This window comes from Trachypithecus francoisi, unplaced genomic scaffold (assembly GCF_009764315.1).
Source record: "Trachypithecus francoisi isolate TF-2019V2 unplaced genomic scaffold, Tfra_2.0 Lachesis_group13, whole genome shotgun sequence".
NCBI classification, from domain to species: Eukaryota; Metazoa; Chordata; class Mammalia; order Primates; family Cercopithecidae; genus Trachypithecus; species Trachypithecus francoisi.
Window position 1 is genome coordinate 795,767 of NW_022681458.1, and position 21,136 is coordinate 816,902.

The 21,136-nt window shown below is 49.6% G+C and overlaps 2 protein-coding genes across 14 annotated transcripts in view; one reads left to right on the forward strand and one right to left on the reverse strand.

Moving 5' to 3' along the window:
• Positions 1–15,060, reverse strand: part of PPP1R7 (protein phosphatase 1 regulatory subunit 7) — a 39,258-nt gene extending 24,198 nt beyond the window's left edge. For 4 of the 8 annotated variants that reach the window (XM_033229511.1, XM_033229509.1, XM_033229510.1 and 1 more), the window contains exons 1-7: positions 14,067–14,357; positions 10,986–11,114; positions 6,730–6,785; positions 6,028–6,093; positions 5,232–5,362; positions 4,072–4,234; positions 1,704–1,820 (exon numbers count right to left, since the gene is read on the reverse strand). In XM_033229511.1, the coding sequence (XP_033085402.1) occupies positions 1,704–1,820; positions 4,072–4,234; positions 5,232–5,362; positions 6,028–6,093; positions 6,730–6,785; positions 10,986–11,114; positions 14,067–14,163 (759 nt within the window). In that variant the 5' untranslated portion in view covers positions 14,164–14,357. Of the gene's footprint in view, positions 1–1,703; positions 1,821–4,071; positions 4,235–5,231; positions 5,363–6,027; positions 6,094–6,729; positions 6,786–10,985; positions 11,115–14,066; positions 14,363–14,911 lie in introns of those variants that run through there. The other 4 variants (XM_033229513.1, XM_033229516.1, XM_033229514.1 and 1 more) reach the window with 4 other exon arrangements.
• Positions 15,037–21,136, forward strand: part of PASK (PAS domain containing serine/threonine kinase) — a 50,322-nt gene continuing 44,222 nt past the window's right edge. For all 6 annotated transcript variants that reach the window (XR_004441473.1, XM_033229505.1, XM_033229504.1 and 3 more), the window contains exon 1: positions 15,037–15,221. The gene's annotated coding sequence lies outside the window, so the exon portion shown is untranslated. The remainder of the gene's footprint in view (positions 15,222–21,136) is intronic.

Genomic DNA, 21,136 nt, shown 5'->3' on the forward strand with positions numbered 1-21,136 from the left:
GCCCGCCTTGGCCTCTCAAAGGGCTGGGATTACAAGCATGAGCCACCACACCCGGCCTAAGAACTCTTTTTTATATTTTTAAGTTTTTTAGAGATGAGCTCTCACTACATTGCCCAGGCTCATCCTGAACTCCTGGGCTCAGGTGATCTGACTGCCTCGACCTCCCAAAGTGCTGGGATTACAGGTGTGAGCCACTGCACCAGGCCAAGAACTTTCTTAAAGAAGCCTGACAAGGCCGGGCGCGGTGGCTCAAGCCTGTAATCCCAGCACTTTGGGAGGCCAAGACAGGCGGATCACGAGGTCAGGAGATCGAGACCATCCTGGCTAACATGGTGAAACCCCGTCTCTACTAAAAAATACAAAAAACTAGCTAGGCGAGGTGGCGGGCGCCTGTAGTCCCAGCTATTCGGGAGGCTGAGGCAGGAGAATGGCGTAAACCCGGGAGGTGGAGCTTGCAGTGAGCTGAGATCCGGCCACTGCACTCCAGCCCGGGCGACAGAGCGAGACTCCGTCTCAAAAAAAAAAAAGAAAAAAAAAAGAAGCTTGACAAACTTCTGCTTCACCAAGGGTTAAGAGTGGTTTTCATATGCCCCTCAGTGTCAGTCAACGGGATCAACTAACCACACTGGGCCTTGTCCCCAGAGCACTCTGTTCCAGCTCACTTCAAGGGTCTAATGCTGCTAATCTGCTTCCAACACAAAAGGTAAACAGGAGCCTAGGCACACTCAAGTGCTTACCAACTCCCAAATGCAGAAGTCTAACAGGGCTGATATTCTCTGTGCAACGGAAGGAATTGCTTCTACCACTGAGCCAAACACTTTAGAATTTAGAATAAGCTCCACCTTCTGAAGAAGTCCCCTTTGACTAAAAACCATCTAGGACTGCTACTGGGGCAGCGGGTGGAAAAAATCAAAAACATGGCACTTAAGAATGAAATTTGTGGGGAGGCCAAGGCAGGAGGTTCGCTTGAGTCCAGGAGTTCAAGACCACCCTGGGCAACATGCAGAAACCGCTTCTCTACATAAAATACAAAAATTAGCCAGGCATGGTGGTGTGTACCTGCAGTCCCAGCTACTTGGCAGGCTGAGGAGGGAGGATTACTTGAGCCCAGGAGTGTGAGGTTATAGTGAGCTATGAATGTACTTGTCAGTGCACTCCTGCCTGGATGAGAGAGTGAGACCTTGTCTCCAGAAGAAAAAAAAAAAAGGCCAGGAGTGGTGGCTCATGCTTATAAACCCAGCACTTTGGGTGGCCAAGGCAGGAAGATTACTTGAGGTCAAGACTTCAAGACCAGCCTAGGCAACACAGTGAGACCTCATCTCTTCCATGCCCCACCCCCTCGACAAAATAGTAGCTGAAGGTGCTGGTGCATGCCTGTAGTCCTACCAACTTGGCAGGCTGAGGTGGGAGGCTGGCTTGAGCCCAGGAGTTGGAGGCTGCAGTGAGCTATGATAGCACCACTGCACTGCAGCCTGAGTGACAGATAAAGACGCTGTCTCTAAAAAAGTGAAATAAATAAATTAAAAAGAGAATCAAGTTTTTGCTTGGCACAAGTATGTATAAAGTCTGTGACATCTAATGTTTCAATTGTTTACTAAGAGTGAAACAAAGTGCCAATTGTGAAGGATAAAAACTAAGGTTGTGTTCAGCAGCACTGGCCCTGCCAGGGCTTGCAGGGACGGGCGGCTCAGGAAGCTCTGTACCTGCATACTGAGGACTGTCAGGTTGGTGAGCGCATCCAGGTTCTGAAGTTTAGTAATTTTGTTTTTCCCCAAAAACAAACTCTCCAGGTTGGTTAAGGTGTCAATATTTTCAATTGCCTGTGGAAAAGACAGAACAGCAGTGAGTACTGCAGTTGACGGGCTGCGCCAGGCAGCCAGCAGGTGACTGGACTGGGGCAGAGCTGTCAGGGCTTCAGTTCTGTGATGTGGGGCTAGTGATGTATCTGCTAAGACTTCCAGTGGAAATCCTACTTGAAGGCAGAATACAAGAGTGGCGAGTCCAAGACTGTCTTGAGCTCACTTCCAACCCTCAGATTTTCTGGGGTGCTGAGGAACAGTCTCAGAACCCAGGGACCAGCAGATTCCCAAGTCCCTTCCAGTTCTAAACTTGTGAGCTGACACATTAAAATGTCCTCCCGCTGGGCGTGGTGGCTCACACCTGTAATCCCAGCACTTTGGGAGGCTAAGGCGGGCAGATCACAAGGTCAGAAGATTGAGACCATCCTGGCTAACACAGTGAAATCCTGTCTCTACTAAAAATACAAAAAAATTAGCTGGACATGGCAGTGGGTGCCTGTAGTTCCAGCTACTCAGGAGGCTGAGGCAGGAGAACAGCGTGAACCTGAGAGGCAGAGCTTGCAGTGAGCCAAGATTGAGCCACTGCACTCCAGCCTGGGCAACAGCACGAGACTCCGTCTCAAAAAAAAAAAAGAAGGTCCTCCGAAGAGCCTCAGTCTCTACAGAAGTGAGGTATGGGCACTCTGACCTTAAGTCTTTGAAATCCTGGGACCCTCACTTAGGATTCCTGGGGGGCCCTCACACTACAGCACTCTGCCCCTCTTGCCCAGTTTCCACACCCGCCTACAGCACTCTTCCTTGCTGTGATCATGTGCTCCTCTATTCAACCATAAACCTCCAGAGGCAATGACCATGCTGCCGTCTGATCTCCCCATGGTGACTTGCCTACAACAGGATGTTTAATGACTGTTTATTGATTGGACTTCAGTTTCCCTCCTCTGTCAGTTCACTCTCTCTCAGAACAAGTCATTCTTTAAATATTTCAGCAGACACAAAAGAACTAGATGAGGTGCTTGCTAACCAGGAGGGGACTCCAGGATGGAAGATGGTATGCTAATCCACACACCACTGCAGGACTTGGTGGGGCGGGGGCATCCTCACCGGCTGTAGTCTGCATTAATTTGTGATGAACCACTGTTCCCCTAGAAAGTTCCACAGTCAGACACTTGGTAAAGTGCGGACATCTGGGCTGCTCTCTAGTTTTAAATGTGCTGCTTTGCTATTTGTGGCCATGAGATCTCTAACAATAACTGTCAAGAGACTCTTGCCAAAACCACCCTCCCTTGGTTTGTATCCTGTCCAAGCTCTCAAGGGCCCAGGACAGACATAGCACGCTGTAACACTTTCAGAAGCCAAACAGAGGGGCATTTTGAACACGGGGCAGGGTCGAATGTGCTCAGAAACACCTGCCAAAGCCACTAAGCAAGGCCGGGGGAAGCATAAGCTCTGTGCCATGACCCTGATTAGGAGCCAGGCATGGGGCTTGAATGCTCTTCTGGCTGACAGAAGTCCTCCTCCCTGCCCACGGGAACCCTCCCCACTCTCTGCCTGGCAGATCCACCTTCAATGTCAGTCTTCCTGGGACGCCCTCCCGCATTCCCCTCCAGCACATGACGGTGGTTATGAGTCAGCTGGTGAAGACTTGATCCTGCTTCTGTGGAACACCAGATCACTTTTCCAAAGTCTTTTATTTCCATTCTGTCCCACGTTTTCAAGGTCAAATGGATCCTGAGAACAGATCTAATCCTGCTGGGGACTGTGTCCCAGGAGTATTAAGCCATCCAGGAGGAAGGCCCCACTCAGCACTGCCGTTGGGAGTGTGTCAGCATCAGGAGGCTTTCTAAAGCCCCTGGTATGTACATCAGTTCACTTCAAGTGACCACTTTGCTGGGCTTGGGAAACTTTCATCTCAAAGAAGCATGCCAGAGAAGATTACCACGAGTAAGCCCAAGAGCAAGGCATTCAGGTCGGCTGGTTCATCTCAGGCAGAACGTAACTGGGAATGGTGTGATTTAGGGTCATGATTTGGATGAAGAGCAACTGAAATCTATGTGCAGAAGAAAGGCTAGACCACTTAGGACTTACTGATACTGACTTCCAGTTAGCATTTTTTCTTAAAAAAAAAAAAAAAAATTTTCTTTGTTCATGAAAAAAATCACAGCATCATAAGAAATGCATACTCACTATGCATTCTACATACACCCACTGAGTCCGCACACAACCTGCCAGCTGCCTCTCCCTGAATATACTAGTCAGGGCTGTCTGCACCTACCCGGATGCGGTTAGATCCCAGCTCTAGCATCTGTAGTTGATGTAAGTTGCTTAAGTTCTCAATTTTACTGATTTTATTGTTGACCAAGAAGAGTTTTTTCAGTCGTGTCAACTTGTCAACCCCTTCGATGTTTCTCAGCAGATTAAAAGAAATATCTAGAATCCTGAGAACAACCAGAACAGTTTTAAAAAAAAATTACATGAGCATAGGTTGCAGAGAACTCACAATTCAACCACCCTAAAGGTAGCATCCCCATTAGGGGTCTGCAGTCACTGTGGGGCGGGGCAGGGTGGGGTGGGGTGGGGCAGGGGGTGCGGTCTGTGCCCCTGCTGCCGCCTGGCTCGCACTGATGCTGTCATGAAGGATTTGGAGGCTGCCCAGGAGCCCGGAGCAAGCCAGAGGCAGCCTACAGGCTCCTGATGCCCTGGCTCCCAGCATGGTATTTGAGGCAGAAACTGTTTCATTCACACCTGTGCCCATGACAGGACCTTGCACCAGGCTCTACACACAGAACGGGCCTGAGAAGTACCGAATTAGAAACAAAACAAGCAAAAATGAATAAGCAACAAAGGGCAGAAATCCAGGTAAAGTTACAACTAGGACCTGGCTCCTTCTTCTTTAATTTTAATTTTTGTAGACAGGGTCTTGTTATATTGCCCAGGCTATCTTGAACTTCTGGGCTCAAGTGATCCTCCCAATTTGACCTCCCAAAGCACTGAGATTACAGGTATGCACCACTGCACCTGGTGTAGGACCTGACTCATTAAATTAGAAATGTCACTTTTTTCTTTTTTTAAATTTAAAAAAAGAGTATTCAAAAGGCAAGAGGAAATTCTGGATTAACTTTCCCCTCTACCAATCTCAGTATCCCCTGAATGGAGGCTTTTCCAGAAGTCCCCACTGCAGCCTTCCCATCAAAGGTTTACTTTGCAAGTCAGGATTGTCCAGGAAGCCGAAGACATGCATGAAGCCCACGTGGCCTCCTGGAGCCCTGAACACAGCAGGCAGAGACTTGGGATTCAGATGCAGGGCAGGACCCTGTGGCAGAGGCAGCCTCTCAAGGGCTAAGAGCCAGCAGGAGGTTGGCTCTGGAGAGACTGGACACCCCCCACCCAGTGGCCTCCCCACCATGCTGTTCTCCTGTGGGTCTCATGACTCACTCCAGCTCTGTTAGCGCCTCCAGATTCTCAATCTTCTTGATCTGGTTGTCGTAAAGATCCAGCTCTCGAAGACTCTGTAGCTCCTCCAGATTCTCAATGCATTTAATTAAATTTTGGCGGAGGCAGAGAGTCTGGGGGATGGGAAAAGGACAGTTGACACAGGCACGGGGGAGGCCACGAGAAGGCCTCAGCTGGTCCTGGAGGACACAGGACAGGCCTTTCTGGTGGAAGGACGTGTCTTCATTCTCCTGCTGTTTCCCAGAAAGGTGCTGACCTTTGAGAGGTAGGTGGGCAAGGGCACTACGCTAGAATTCCTCAACACACCTGAGGATGGGCAGGAACCCAAAAGGAGGCAGGAGGCAGGCCCCCCAGCAAGCAGGCCTAGTTGAGGAGGGAGGCGTTGGCCTGGGGTATGGGTGTTTGCCACTTCCTGGCAGAACATAAGAACCTATGGTGGGCTCAATTTTGAGAAACAAATTCAAACGAGATGCACGGAGGACCACAAAATTCACCAAGTGCCTAATTGAACACAGGCACAGAACTGAGGCAGGCCAGAGTCACAGGTCACTGGCCGCCTGAGCTCAGGAGAGCCAGCCCCAGGGCTGTGCCTCAAGTCCCTCAACTGCTGTCTCACACTTGCTGTTCTCCCAGTCAAGGCCTGCTACAAGGCAGAGGCAGCCACGCCTCCCACAGGCTGGGCCAAAGACCACAACTTAGGACTGACTGCTCGATTCTGGACTTATCCACATCCTGTGGGTGATACGGGTCAGAGTCCCCTCATAAAAGCCCCTCTCACCTTCACTTTCTTCAGTACCTCAAAGCCTTCAATCTTCCCAATGCGACAGTGGTTCAAATCAACATCCTGAAACAAAGCGGAAATCTATACTCGGCTACAGCAAAGTGGCTGGAGGCCTGTGTCCGAGAAGAGGAGCCATCAGAGGAGGCCTGGGAGTGGGCAGCAGCGGGGGAGGCAGTGCCGGTGGGTCTGCAGCAGACAGGTGTCAGTGACAAGGTGTGCTGCGGGGACTCTTTGGTTTAGTGATGACTTAGTTTTATGTAAAACTGGCCCTTAAAATGATTGGTACATGACATCTTTTTCTCATTCCCTAGATCCTGTATGCACAAAACATAAGCTCAGGCTCTGAGGATATGCACCCCATCCCATCACCTTCAGAGACACGCTGTGGGCTCAGGAGGCCCAGTGGCCAGGCCAGTCATATACAGCCTGCGGCTACTGGGACCCTCACGTATAATGTAATCATCAGACCCAGAGAATGTATGAGTCAAAGGCATCCCATCTGCCACACAATCCTCAAGGACCAAATAGACATGGGGTAACAATCACTGGTAAGAAAAACAACATGAACACAAGACTCTGATCCAACCAAGGGAGGCTTAGGCAACCTCTTTAGGGAAGTAACTTACTAATCTCATACAAGATAACCTGACAGGGTGGTCCATCACCATGCCCAAGGCTGGGCTGAGCAGGCGGCATTACCTCTGCATCTCTGTCCAGGTTGATGGTTTCCATGTCCACAGGCAGCTCATGTTCTTCTGAAAAACATTAGAAAAAGAGGTTTGTTCAGAACCCCATTAACAGGAGGCATTGGTGAAGAGCTGCTTCTGGCCGAGGTCTGGGGCTGTTTGGTGCCCAGATCCAGCTCAAATCCCGAGGAGGAACCAATGGGAAGGTTTGCTGAGGACCTGGAGAATGTGGCAAGGTTGAACCCTGTTCCAACAATAGTGATGTTTTAAGCATTCTGAATTCCCTGAATTCAGATATTGGCAAAGGTCTCCAAACATCCATCTGTGCCTCTGAACTTCCTGAGAAGGGAAATGTGTTTTGAAGCTGTTAGTGGGAAGGAGGGGAGGAAGCAGCTGAGTGCAGGTGAGCAGGGCAGCACTACTGCCTTTCTGTGACTCCCAGAGCCGCAGAACTGGCAGCAGCCTGCCTCCTACGTAGCTTTTCTCCGTTTGGTTGTGGCAATAAACCAGGCCATTAGAATTTAGATCGTGCTGGGCACATCAGATGCTCTAGGATGGGCCTTTTAGTGCTTTGGAAGGTGGCCCAGCATCTACAAACACTTCCCTCTGCAAAGAGCAAAACAAAACAAAACATAGTTCAACAGATAGGATCAAAGAGGCTCACTGAATAATTTAAACACACTTCTCAATGGGGAGACTGATGAACTCACTCCAGCAGAGAAGCCCATTGGATTTCACGAAGACTCTCCACCCCAGAGCCGGCCTCCTCTGTGCGGAGGAGGCAGAGAGAGCTGCTCTCCCTGCTGAGGCGACAGACTCCCTGTTAAGCACTTCCTCGTTTCATTTCATTGGAACCTACTTCAGCATATGTGCTGAAAAGGACTAAGACACACACAGATGCACACACACACGCATGCACAAAGACACATAGGCACGTATGCACACTACACAAACGCATGCACATCAGTGGTATACAGACTCATGCAGACACACAAACATGCACACTCCCCCTTAAAACACTTAAAAAAATTAACAATAATTCCTCAGTATCACCAAAGATTGTCAGTGTTCGCATTTCCTCAACTGTCTTAACATTTCTTCCCTTAGTTCACTTGCATTATGATCCAAATAAGGCTGTATATTGTGACTAGATGGTATTTCTCTTTTTAAAATTTTTTTTAAATTATTATTTTTTTTAAGAGACAGGATCTCTGCTGCTCAGGCTGGAGTACAGTGGTGTGATCATAGCTCACTGCAGCCTTGAACTTGTGGGCTCAAGTGATCCTTGTCTTGGGCTCCCAGGAAGCTGCAACTACAGGTGTGAGCCACCATGCCCGGCGAATTTTTTAAAACCATGTTTTGTACAGTCAGGGTCTCGCTATGTTGCCCAGGCTGGTCTGGAACTCCAAGCCCCAAGTGAACCTCCCACCTTGGCCTCCCAAAGTGCTAGGATTATAGGCACGAGACACTGCACCCAGGCCAGCATTTTTCTTAAACTTCTTTTTTCCCCTTGCAGCTTTCTGTTGTAGGAAAACAAGCTTGTCTTGTAGTGCTTCTCCCAGTCTGGATTCTGTCAATTATACCCATAGGATGCTCTTTCTCCTGTAAACGGATTGTCATTGTCACTACCTTACAGGGCTGTCAGCGCTTTTACTGTGGCTCTTCCTAGAGCAAACGTGCACTTGTTTCTGCAGTGGAGCGAGCTCACACAGCCCTGAACCACATGCCAAGGGCTGGCTCCTCACCTCACCTGCAGGCTTCTGAGAGGAGCACTTGACATCAGACCAACTTAACAAAGTAATGATCCCACATGGCTGCATTCACTTCAGTTTTTCCACTGTGCCTTTTCTATAACCATCAACTGTGGTTAGTTAAAAAAAAAAGTTTACTATAGTTTATCCACAACTGTACAGGATACCAGCCAACCTAAGAATTAAATAAAAGGAACTGGGCAAAACCAAGAGATAGATACAAATCACCCCAAAAGACAGTGTCAAGTTCATAAGCTCACGAAGTTGCACTGGAAGAGGCACTACAATTAAGGCAGGGTGCCCAGGTCACGTGGTCCAAACCAGGACCCTTTGAGAGCAGAAGGGCACAGTTATGCCGGGCCGGCAGGCGGAAGGGCACAGTTATGCCGGGCCGGCAGGCAGAAACCAGCTGTGCCAGGCTCCTCGGGACACATGGTCACATGGCTTTAAGGGGTCTTGTTTGTAATACATCCAGCATGGCTGGCCGCTCACCACTCAAAATGTCAGCTAACCTCTGAAACAAGCTTTCCAGCCTACAATGCCCTTTTGAGTGTATTACAGATTCATTATATTTTAAAAATAATTTAGGGAAAATAGGTAGAAGGTAACAGTTGACATGATTAAATTTGTTTTAATTGAATTTAAGACTTAAACAAACACAGGTAGGAGCAAGTCTTGGCTTCTCTAAGGGCTAGAAATGCATACCCAGAAAACTCATAATCAGCTAATCATCTCAAAGAAAAAAACTTGGATTTTTCCAGGCCAGGCCAGCTGGTCTGCCTTGTAGCCGTGTGCCCTTGGACAAGCTGCAGAGAGTCTTTCTCCTCATCTGTAACACATTACCAAACCTGGGTACTTACAGAACATGAGGACAACGTCATTAGCCTGTGCTAGTGACCCAGGGAAAGAAAGCACACAGGACTTGCTCTACCAACTCTCAAGTCTTCCATAAACACTCGATGTCTTAGCAGCACCCATCTGAGGATAGCGGGGGCTCCTACCGCTCCACTGTTGGTGACTAAGTCAGGCGATAACGGAAGCTTCCATCTATCTCTCCCATGCACTTTATTCCACCCACATCACTTCCAGAATATCAGCTCCGAAGTTCCAAAGTAAATGTAACTGGTACTTCTGTGGTAATCTCCTTTTGCCTTAAAAGTAGGTTGCCATAGTTACCAAACATCTTTGCTGGCACAGAGAGCACAATGTTATTTTAAAAATTAGGTTTGTTTCTTTATAAATTTATTTTATTTTTATAAGGGATGCATGATTATTCATACATTGTATACAAATCTAGAAAATGCAAAATGTATAGATCCTTCTTAAACCTGCTGTTTGGACAGACTCAGCCCGTTTGATGTGTTTTCTTTCTCTAGCAGGTAAAAGTACATACATGCACGCATACTGTTCAGAAACTTGCTTTTTTTTTTTTTTGAGACGGAATCTCGTTCTGTCGCCTGGGCTGGAGTGCAGTGGTGTGATCTCAGCTCACTACAACTTCTGCCTCCCGGGTTCAAGCAATTCTCCTGTCTCAGCCTCCCAAGTAGCTGGGACTACAGGTGCACACCACCATGCCTGGCTAATTTTTCTTTTTTTTTTTGTATTTTTAGTAGAGACAGGGTTTCACCATATTGGCCAGGCTGGTCTTCAACTCCTGACCTCAAGTGATCCAATCGCCTTGGCCTCCCAAAGTGATAGGATTACAGGCGGGAGCCACAATGTCCGGCCACATCTAGGCACTTTAGAAGTCAATCCTCAGGCCTATAAAAATGGTAAGGCAAGACTCAGAAATAATTTCTCTCAAGAGATTAAAGGTTTCTATTGCTATGGTAGGACACAGAAACATAGCAGTCAACCATAACGTTTATTTCAAATCTGGCTTCCTAAACATATGGTTAATAAAACAATGTTGCGGTTTTTTTTTTTTTTTTTTTTTTTTTTTGAGACGAAGTCTCCCTCTGTCACCCAGGCCAGAGTGTAGTGGTGCGTTCTTGGCTCACTGCAACCTCCACCTCCTGGGTTCAAGCAATTCTCCTGCCTCAATCACCTGAGTAGCTGGGATTACAGGCATGTGCCGCCACGCCCGGCTAATTTTTGTATTTTTTGTAGAGACGGGTTTTCACCATGTTGGCCAGGATGGGCTCGATCTCCTGACCTCGTGATCTGCCCACCTCGGCCTCCCAAGGTGCTCGGATTACAGGCGTGAGCCACCGCGCCCGGCCCACAATGTCGTGGTTCTGTCTCAGATGGCATACTAGTACCAATATCCGTGCTAGGATTTGCCTTCAGTGGAACTGGAAAAAAACCACATCCTTTTTGCAAATGCTGTCAATGAGTCAGCCTGCTGAGGGAGCGCCTCAGAGAGCACATCCACCTGCCCTGGTCCACTGAGGGCCCCTAAGGAGCACGGCAGTCCTTCCCCAGACCACACATCACCCACACCCAGGGACAGACCATATGCAGCACAGCCCACATCCCCCAAAAAGCAGATGTCCCCCAAGGGAGCTGGGCCTGGTACCTTCTGGGTCCTCCTCCCCCCGCTCCTCCCCATCCTTCAGGCTCTGTTCACTGAGGTCTGCCACGATGCCACTGCTGTGTTTCTTCCCTTCTTCGTCGCCGGATTCTTCGGACTCGACCCGCCTGTCAACTGAACCCACACAAGTCAATGAGAATTCACATCCAATTTATGGGACTTTAAGGAACATATAATAAACACCCAGTTGTAAGTCAAAAGGACTTCATTTGAACATGTTTGTTGAATCCAGTTCAATAACCATTGAGTGTCTCCCATGTCCCAGCACCACTGGAGGCACACGGCCGCAGGGAGAATGGGGAGCAGAGTGTGGAGCCCACATGGATACTTAGGTGAGGAACACACTACTTCTGCCCTCAAGGAGCTTGTGAAGAATTGCCCAGTGTTCTGAAAGCCTTGGATCGCTTGTGATTAAATCCACTAATGGAACCAGGTAGTGAAACGCCTCCTGAGTGCCTTTCACTTTCGGGCTGGGTGGCCACCACTGTGACTCTTCTGCCACATACCTCCATCCACGCTCTACTACTCATCTGGCTCAGAAAACCAGCCAAGTTCACAGGCCCACATTCTGAAAGAAATCAAGACTAACTCAAATCAGATTGTGGGCAGGGAGGATCACTAAGGAAGAGGAGAATACAGCCAGTAGTGCTGACCGCCCACAGAAAGCTCATTGGTGTGAAATGAGCTTTCACACTGGACACTGGACAGAATGTTAGCAACGCAAAGCTTTTAAAGGTTCATAAATATTTTCTGAATTAAAGAATAAGGCAATTAAATGTGTCAGGCAAAAATTCTTTGGTAAGGTTGTCAAATCATTTTTCTTTTTTATAACTTTACTCATGATCTCTTTTGGAAGTCTGTCGGGAAAACATGAGGCACTAACACATTACTTGGAATTATCAACCATACTGAAAATAGTCTCTTTCCTGACTATGGTTTATCTACAAAGAGATGTGCTCTTCGAGGGAAAAAGTTCAATTTCAGCTTTGTACTTCCTGCTTAGCCTAGCAAAGTAAAACCCAAGAAAGGATTGCTGTATAAAACAAGTCCTCATAAAACCCAGCTCCAAACCCTCCAAATCCATCTCTTCTTCCCTACCCCCGCAATGACGGTAGCTCAGTTATTTGTTAGCTGTGGCCTGTGCTCCTGCCCTGCCTCCTAACTCATCTCTCTGCGACTTGTCTTGCCTTGTTTAACCTATTCTCCATTGCCAGAGAGTCTGATCTAATTCTAAAATCCAAATCTGATCTTTGAGTCCAAAAGTATTTCTGGAATGCTCTTCCTGAGTTTGCATCTTGCTGCTAGATATGCAGGTTTGGCAAATCATTTCCATTTGAAAGCCTCAATCTCCTAGTCTGTGGAAGGGAGCTAGTACAGAACCTATGCCTCAGCGAGTTGCTGTCAGGGTTAAATTAGAAAAAGCACAAGAGCAGTTAGTACATGCATGACATGCAGCAGATATTTAACAAATTAGTCACCACTAGGCACAGGTCACTTGGTGGTCCAGGCTCAGGGAGAGAAAGTTCTTATTGCATGACAATCTGGTGCAAAAACCCCAGGAAGAGGAGGAGTGGTGTGAGGTTAGGAGAGGCTTAGCTAATGAAGGTTGGCCAAAGTGAAGCCTGAGGGCAGCAGAGAGGGTCTGGAACATGGGACAGTGGATCAGAATGTAAGAAAATGACTTTGGTGTACTGGGGACGATGGGCTGGGGAGCAGGGGCAATGAATCTAGCCTAGAGATGACGAAGGTCTGAGTTAAGGTACTGGCAATGGGAATGGAGGACACATCGATGATTTGGAGATTATTTTTAAAAGTAAAAGTCAGAGCTCCTTGACTAATAGGACATGGGTGGGAGTGGGACAGAGAGAAAAGCCGGGCTTTTATATTTGTCATTTACCAAGACATGGAAACAGTTGGAAGAGGGAGTGGGAGGATATGAAGAGGCACTTCTTACTTAAAAAGACTCTAAGGGTATGAGGTCCAAGATCCTTAACACCACCGCCCCCATCCCCACCACATACGATTTGGTCAAACTCTCCTCCACACCCTTTGACCGCAGCTTTCTTCATCTTGAGTGATTCTTGCTCTTTTCCCTCACCTTATCCCCAACCTCGTTGCCTTCGAGTTATTCTTCAGGCTGCAGCTCAGAGCTGGTCCTGCCTGTGCAGCTCTCACCACTCCCAAACATGTCAGCCCTTTCTTCTGCACCCGTCCTCCTTCCCCAGCTCCACATTCCTCCTCCCTACCACTTTCACATGAGGCAGTGACTGCTCTTCTGGGAGGGCTGTACCCCTCACCAAACCATGGGACCCAAGACCGCTTAAGCACTTGATGACACAACTGACTCCCCAGTTGGTGGGGTGTGTGCACGCATGTTTATACACATACTGCACATGCATGTATGACTGTACCTACAGATATGTAGAAAATTATATATAAATACATGTGTACGTATAACATATACATATATGCATTTTTGTTTTCTTTTCTTTTTAACAAAATGAATGAGAAGAAAGAAAGTTGAATTTAGATTTTTTGGAACTATGACAGCTTTGAAAACAGGTATCACCCTGTGTAACTAAATCTTCTGGTTCCTTGCTACCCCTTCGCCAACAGTCCTTTCGATTTCAAGAGAAGACCCTTCTCCACCCTCACCACGCGAACCAAGGAGCAGACTCTGGTAGATCCCAGCGCCCAGAGCCTCAGTTTCCTCGTCAGCTGACCGAGGAGGCTCCCCCGCCTGTCAATCTCAGAGGCTCGGGGCGAGGCTCCAACTGGACTGAATGGAGCCACCGCGTCCCATTCAGCCCCACCCCCGGCCTGGCCTCGCGCCGCCGCTCTACCCCTAGCTCTGAGTCCTTCCCGGCCGCTGCCGCCCCCAGGCCGGGGCTCCCCCGAGGTCCAGAGCCTCCCCCGTTCCCCCGGGTCCGGCTGTCAGCTGTCAGGGGGCCGCGCGGCGGCGGCCGGAGGCGGGACGTGGGGTTTCTCTCAGGCACGGAGCAGTTCCGGCCCGCAGCTCCCCCCGCCCGCCCGGCCCTTGGGCCGCCGCCCGCAGGGGCCGCTCACCCTCCATCATCTCCTGCGACTGTTGCTGCCCCACGCCGCGTTCCGCCGCCATGTTGGCTGCTCTTCCCCTTTCCGGAATCTGTCGCCTCAGACCCATCAACCAATCAGGGCTCCCGCCTCAGAGTCGGCCCAGCCAATAGGATTCCGGCGCGGCGAGTTCAGCCGCGGCGCGCCTGCGTGTGCCCAGCGCCTCATGGGAGTTGTAGTTCCGTCATGAGGCTGCGCGCCGCGCGCCGCGCCTCCCCCGGGGCAGGTAATTTCAGGCAGCGGCGCCGGAACAGTCTGGAGGCGAGAAGCTGAGAAGGAAAGCAGAGGGAGTCGAAGCGGGACGCACCGGCCGTAGCTTCAGGTAGACGGAGAGGACGTCTAAGCAGAGTGCAGAGACGCCCTGGGCTCGAGAGTTAACTTATGTCACTGTCTCGACCTCGGAGGCGTGGAGGGGCCGCGGGCCAGGCGGATCTTTCCGTGGCTGCAAGGTGCGGGCCAGTCCTACGTGCATCCCTGACCTTTGCGAGCCTCGCTGGCTGCGTCTGTACAATGGGCCGAACGGCAAGAGCAACAACATTCTCCCGGCGTCCAGGCGCAGATTTTACCCATGCGAAATGCCGCCTTCTCTTGATGCTCAGAGCAGGCGGGCAGGTGCGGGGCACTTGCGCTGGTGGGGCCGCCAGCCAGCTGGCCGGCTCCGGGGCGCCAGCCGCGCTCCCCTTGCAAACCGTTCCCAGCCCAGTGCGGACGCTGCGGGCTTCGTCTACCCTGCGGAGCCGCCCAGCCCATGAGCGAGCCGCCCCGCGTCCTCCGCCTTCAGAAAGAGGCCTCTAAGAGGCGAGCTCTGCGCTACTTACCCATTTTGATCCCGAGACGGGAGGAAACCGCAGCTGACCGGCCCGGGGGCGGAGGCGCCCATTATTCCTTTGGCTCCTCCGAAGCGCGGGGGCGGGGGGGGGGGGGGGGTTGTCCGGTGCGTCCCTAGCAACCGTTAGCGCGGGCTTCTGGAGTCTGGCTTGCTTAGTCCCGCCCATACGCACAAGTGGTTGGTCTGTGGCGCTTGTCAATCGGTGTGAGTCGCTGTGCGATTGGTCGGTGGGATAAAAGCGCGGAGGAGCTCCCTTCCGCGGTGTGAAGCCGGCTTGGCGTGACCCTCGCCTGACCCGGGTGAGCTACCTGCGCTGGGGAGAGCGGGCCGGGGTCTGCAATCTCCCGAGGGCCGGTGTGGGGCCTGCGCGACTCCGCGCTCTTGGCCTAGGAGGGTTCGCCGCCCGGCCCGGCCCTCAGACAAGCCCGACCCCGGGTCTCCCGCCCCTGCGCCCTTCACGCACAACCCAGCCAGCGTCCTTTCTGTACCCAGACCGCGGCGGGGTTGCGGCCGTTGGTCCCGGGCCCCGCGCCCCCAGCGTCTTCAGGGCGCCCTTCAGTGTAGCCTGCCTGGCGGGCGCCGCGGCCCCGCGCCTCGGGTCGCCTCGGGACTGTGCGCCCTCTTCACTGCAGCCCGCCCTGCGGTCCAGGAGAACCAGCCCAGATCCCGCCACGCTCCCGCGCTGGGCTTGTGGGTCCCTGCGGGCTCAGCCGGCGCCGCGGGGTGGGGGGCGCGCGCCGCCAGCGCTCCTGGTTCCAGCCCAGACCTGGACTTGAGCCTTAATCTTTTCACGAGTTTTTCTTTCCCAGACTACGGCAGGGGCCGTCTTGAGACCTTTCTCCTCCTTACCTTCCGCATCAGTACCATTGGATGTCGATTTTTCTCTTAGGGGTTTCCTCTCTTATCCCTCTGCTGCTACCTTAATACTTTATAATTTCTTGCCTGGATTACTGTAGCCTTTCTTCTGCTTTCCAGCCTTGCCCTGACATGGTCCCTGGAGTAGTCTTTGTAAAATGCGTATCTGGCCATGTTACTCCTAAGCATTAAATCCTTAAAAGTTCGTTTTGGGGATAAAATTAAGACTGAGCAGGCATAGGAGGCTCTGGGGTCGTGCTTGGCCCCTCCAGGCCCACGTCCATCTACTGTTCTGGGTACTGAACTCCTCTCTGGGAGCCTTTGCCTCTGAAAGACTTCTTCACTCTGCTTGGAAGGGCTCGGCTCTGCAGGTGCCTCCTCCAGGACTGACATCCTTACTATGTTCTACTGCACTGTTCACCTTTTTGGCCTCATCCTGAAACTGGTTCTGCTTTTAATTGTGAAGCTGTGCTGAGAGCAATGGGAGCTATTTGCTTCTTAGCTTATGTTCTAGTGGGAGAGAGACAGTTGCTTCTAGAAGTTCACCGAGATACTCCTTGCATCTGTCCCTGCTTCTGTTTGGTCTGAGGTGGGGTCACTTGGGTCTTCTGGAATCAAAACTAGCAGTGGGAATATGGTTACTCGGTGGCACCATTTAGGTGCTGTCTGCTGGGTTTGTGTTCTGCAGCTCACCGTGGATACAAAGCTCACAGTGGATACAAAGGACAATTCTAAAAATCTGGGCCTGGACGTGCAGGCATTTCTGGTTAGCATTTGAATCAAAATTTAGTGATCTAAGGTCGTGTGAAGCCAGGCTGTGTTCTTTCTTGAGGCCAGGCTGTGGCTGTGGAGTGCACGGGAGGTTCGAGGGGCTGGTGCTGCTCAGTGACTAACTGGCCCTGCGGACGGACCTCAGACACCCCAGGAGGCATGGCTGGGGAAAAAGGATACATCTTTCCTGCTGTCCTCCATGCTCTGGCAGAGGGTCCCATCAATTTCCCTCCTGGATAGGCTTGTAATTCTCAGTAACCTAATTAAATTTCCACATCTTGATGTTTCAACTTTAGTTGGTATTTATTTATTTTCTCCCATGAAGGACAAAAAATTGCACGCCCTAAGCCTCCCTTCGCTTTTTCCCCCCCTTTCCATCTCATGGTAGTTACTTTTACAAAGAAGCTTCTGTAACATTTACAATATATTCTGAATAGTTATATTACTTTTTTATTATTTTATTTTTTGAGACAGGGTCTTGCTCTGTGGCCCAGGCTGGAGTGCAGTGATGCCATGTCCTCTCACTGCAGCCTCTGCCTCCTGGGCTCAAGCAATTCTCCCACCTCAACCTCCCAAGCAGCTGGGACTACCAGCGTGTGCCAGCACAACTTGCTAATCCTTAGTTTTTTTTTTTTTGGGGACAGAGTCTCGCTCTGTCTCTGAGGCTGGAGTGCAGCGGTGCGATTTTGGCTCACTGCCAGCTCCGCCTCCCCTGGATTCAGGCTATTCTCCTGCCTCAGCCTCCCAAGTAGCTGGGACTACAGGCGCCCACCACCATGCCTGGTTAATTTTTTGTGTTTTTAGTAGAGATGGGGTTTCACTATGTTAGCCAGGATGGTCTCAATCTCCTGACCTCGTGATGCGCCGGCCTCGGCCTCCCAAAGTACTGGGATGACAGGCGTGAGCCACTGCACCCGGCCTAATTTTTTTTTGTTTGTTTGTAGAGATGGGGTCTCCCTATGTTGTTTACATTGGTCTCGAACTCCTGGGCTCAAGCAATCTGCCTGGCCTCCCAAAGTATTGGGTATATTACTTTTTAAAATAAAGTTTTGTAACATTGACATTGCAGTCTGAAGAGTTATATTTTTTAGAAATTAAGGCTTTCTAACATAATGTATTCTGAAGAGTTTTATTACTTTTTTAAGAAAGTAAGGTTTTACAACATTTACAATGTATTCTGAAGCTATCGTTAAGTGTCCTGAGCTTTGTCTATAGGTTGGTTCTAAAAGTAGAAAAAAACTGCCTCACACTGTAATCATGTCGCTGTTATTGATTGTAGCAATAATCAGTGCATTGGGAGGCTTAGAGAAGGAGATGTAAACCTGTGACTAAATGTCCCATTCAGCGTTGCTGCTTGTAGGAAAGCTGCACACTCGAACCCCAAACCCAGAATGTAATTTCTTTCTAGCCTCCTACACATCTGCAGGTTTGCAGAGCCTTTGCCTTCTAGGGTCCTAGGCTGGATTTGCGTGTAGAACATCTCTAAATTTTTTGGCTGTGTCAGTTGAGTCATACAAAGGAATAAAGGCAATGTTAGTCATGAATTGTATCAGCAGAGTGGACACATTTGAACCCTTCACCGAAATTAGGAAATCAGGGAACCTGTACCCTTGTGCCTCTTCCCCACTCTAGCACCTGCCTGACCCAGAGGGAACACCTGCCTGAAGTTTAGGTTTACCAGTCTCTTATTTAAGAAGTAGTTTGGCCGGGCGTGGTGGCTCAAGCCTGTAATCCCAGCACTTTGGGAGGCCGAGATGGGCGGATCACGAGGTCAGGAGATCGAGACCATCCTGGCTAACACGGTGAAACCCCGTCTCTACTAAAAATACAAAAACTAGCCGGGCGAGGTGGCGGGCGCCTGTAGTCCCAGCTACTCGGAAGGCTGAGGCAGGAGAATGGCGTAAACCCGGAGGCGGAGCTTGCAGTGAGCTGAGATCGGCCACTGCACTCCAGTCCGGGCGACAGAGCGAGACTCTGCCTCAAAAAAAAAAAAAAAAAAAGAAGTAGTTTAATCACATAGGTGTGTTTCCCTGAACTGCTTATTTAGATTATTTCATGACAAAGGAATCCTCCTCCTGATTGTCTTCTGAAACTTGATTTTTTCCACTCGTATGGCTAAGATTCACCCTTGTGTGTAGTTCATTTGTTTTCACTGCTGTGATTGGTGGTATGAATATACCAGAATTTAAAATCTATCTTCTTGTTGATGAGTATTTGGATTTCATTTCTTTTTTTTCCTCCCTCCCTCGCTTCCTCCCTCGCTCCCTCCCTTTCTTCCCTCCTTTTTTCCTGCCTATCTTTGCCATTGAGAACCATGCTGTCCCGGACATTCTTGTGTCTTCTTATCTATGTGCAAGAATTTCTCTGGAATATAAATCTAAGTGGAAAGTGCTGTGTCCATATAGACAAATGTTTGACTTGAATTGTTTTCTGAAGAGATTATGTTAATGTATTAAGATGTAATTCCTGTTGATCCAAATCCTTTTTGACATTGGGTATTATTAGATTCTTAATTTCTGCTGACTTAGTATGTGTAACATTATCATGATTAGGATTTCCTCTCCTGTAAAACGCTTGTTCCTATTTCTTGTCATTTTTCTGTTGGGCCATGTGTCTTTAAAAAATGTTTACACTTTAAATAGTTTATCTTTTAAAGTTATTCTGGATATTAATTTTCTGTTGGTTATGTATGTGGCAAATCTCTTCTCCCAAATTGTGGCTCATTCTTTTTCTTTATGGTATTCTTTGTGAACCTGTGTTCTCTTTTTTTTTTTTTTTTTTTTTTGAGATGGAGTCTTGCTGTGTCACCAGGCTGGAATGCAGTGGCATGATCTTGGCTCATTGCAACCTCCACCTCCCAGGTTTAAGCGATTCTCCTGCCTCTGCCTCCTGAGTAGCTGGGACTACAGTTGCGTGCCACCATGCCCAGCTAATTTTTGTATTTTTAGTAGAGATGGGGTTTCACCATGTTGGCCAGGATAGTCTCGATCTCTTGACCTCGTGATCCTCCTGCCTTGGCCTCCCAAAGTGCTGGAATTACAGGTGTGATGTGTTCTCAATTTTAATGTTAAATTTATTAATCTTATTTTATAACTAGAATTTTCTGTGCCTTGTTTAAGAAAACTTTCCCTACTCCAAAGTCTTACAGATAGCCTCTTCTAAAAACTTAGTGATTTTATTTTAGATTTTATTTGGTTTGACAGGTCTCGCTTTGTTGCCTAGGCTGGCCTCCATCTCCCTGGGCTCAAGCAACTCTCCTGCCTTAGTTTCTAGAGTGGCTGGGGACTATAGGTGCAGGCCATGAGGCCTGCCTGGCTAAAAAGTTTAGTACTTTGACTTCCACGGATCAGGTCTTTTATGCCCTGGGCAACATAGTGAGACCTCATCTCCTAGTTAAAAAAAAAAAAAAAAAAAAAAGGCCATGTGAAGATACATGCAAACAGGGAGAAAGCTCTGTGATGGTGAAGGCAGAGACTGGAGTGATGCAGCCGCAAGTCAAGAACACCAAAGATGGCCAGCAGTCACCAGATGCTAGGATAAGTCAAGGGGTGGGGACTCCTTGGAGTTCCATACTGGAAGAGGTAGTGTTGGGAGGGCCGGCTCCCCTTTCCTCTCCACGCCAGGCCTGCCTTGTCTCGGAAGAGCCTCGTGCGGGCATCCTGCTAGCTTGTCCAAGCTCGCTATTCCTGGAAGGCTGCTCCACAGCCAGTTCACGGGTCTAGGTGTGCCGGTGTGGGAGGACCTGGGTGGAAAGGGGCCTGTGTAGGTCTTAGAAGTGGGCACCAGACCCTTTGGTTGGAACCCTGGGGTTCTGGATACCCAGAAGGTGGTCCAGAAGAGGGGATATGGGGTCTCGGTGGTCGTGCCTTGGCCCCAGGGTCTCCTCATTTTATGGAGGAAACTCCAGCCATGGTTCTGGTATTGGCCACAGCCTCCTCTTGTGTTTAAAGCCTGGATGATCAGGTGGGGGCTTCCTTCCAGTAGAGGAAGTCTTGCTTGAAGGGCTCTTTTTGTTGAGTTTGGCCATGAGGACAGGATGCAGGATGGAAGTCTTCAGTGTCTCCACTCTGCAGGGTGGTCACATGAATGTATACATGTGACAAGACTGCATGGAACACAGGCTCACGTGCACACACACACGGTCACGTGCACACACACACATGGACACGTGCACACACACACAGGCACACAGATGGTCACGTGCACATGCGCATGCACTCTCACGGACATACACGCACACACACACTCATGCACGCACACACACGCATGGACACGCACGCACGTGCATACACACACACATGCACACTCGTGCGCACTCACTCATACATGCACGTGCACACACACACGTGCAGGTAAATGCCTTGAAATCTGGATGGTGCTGATGGATGATATCAAGTCAGTTTCCTGGCTGTGACACTCTCCTGTAAGATGTCACCATGAGAGGGAACTCAGTGAAGAGTATGTGAGATTTCCCTGTATTTCCACCCTGTATCAGCATTTGAATCATGTATAAGAGAAAAGCTAAAAAGACAAATCTCTGGTGCCAGGCCTATCTCTAGGAGACGTGGCCTCTTGGCCATGGCCCCTG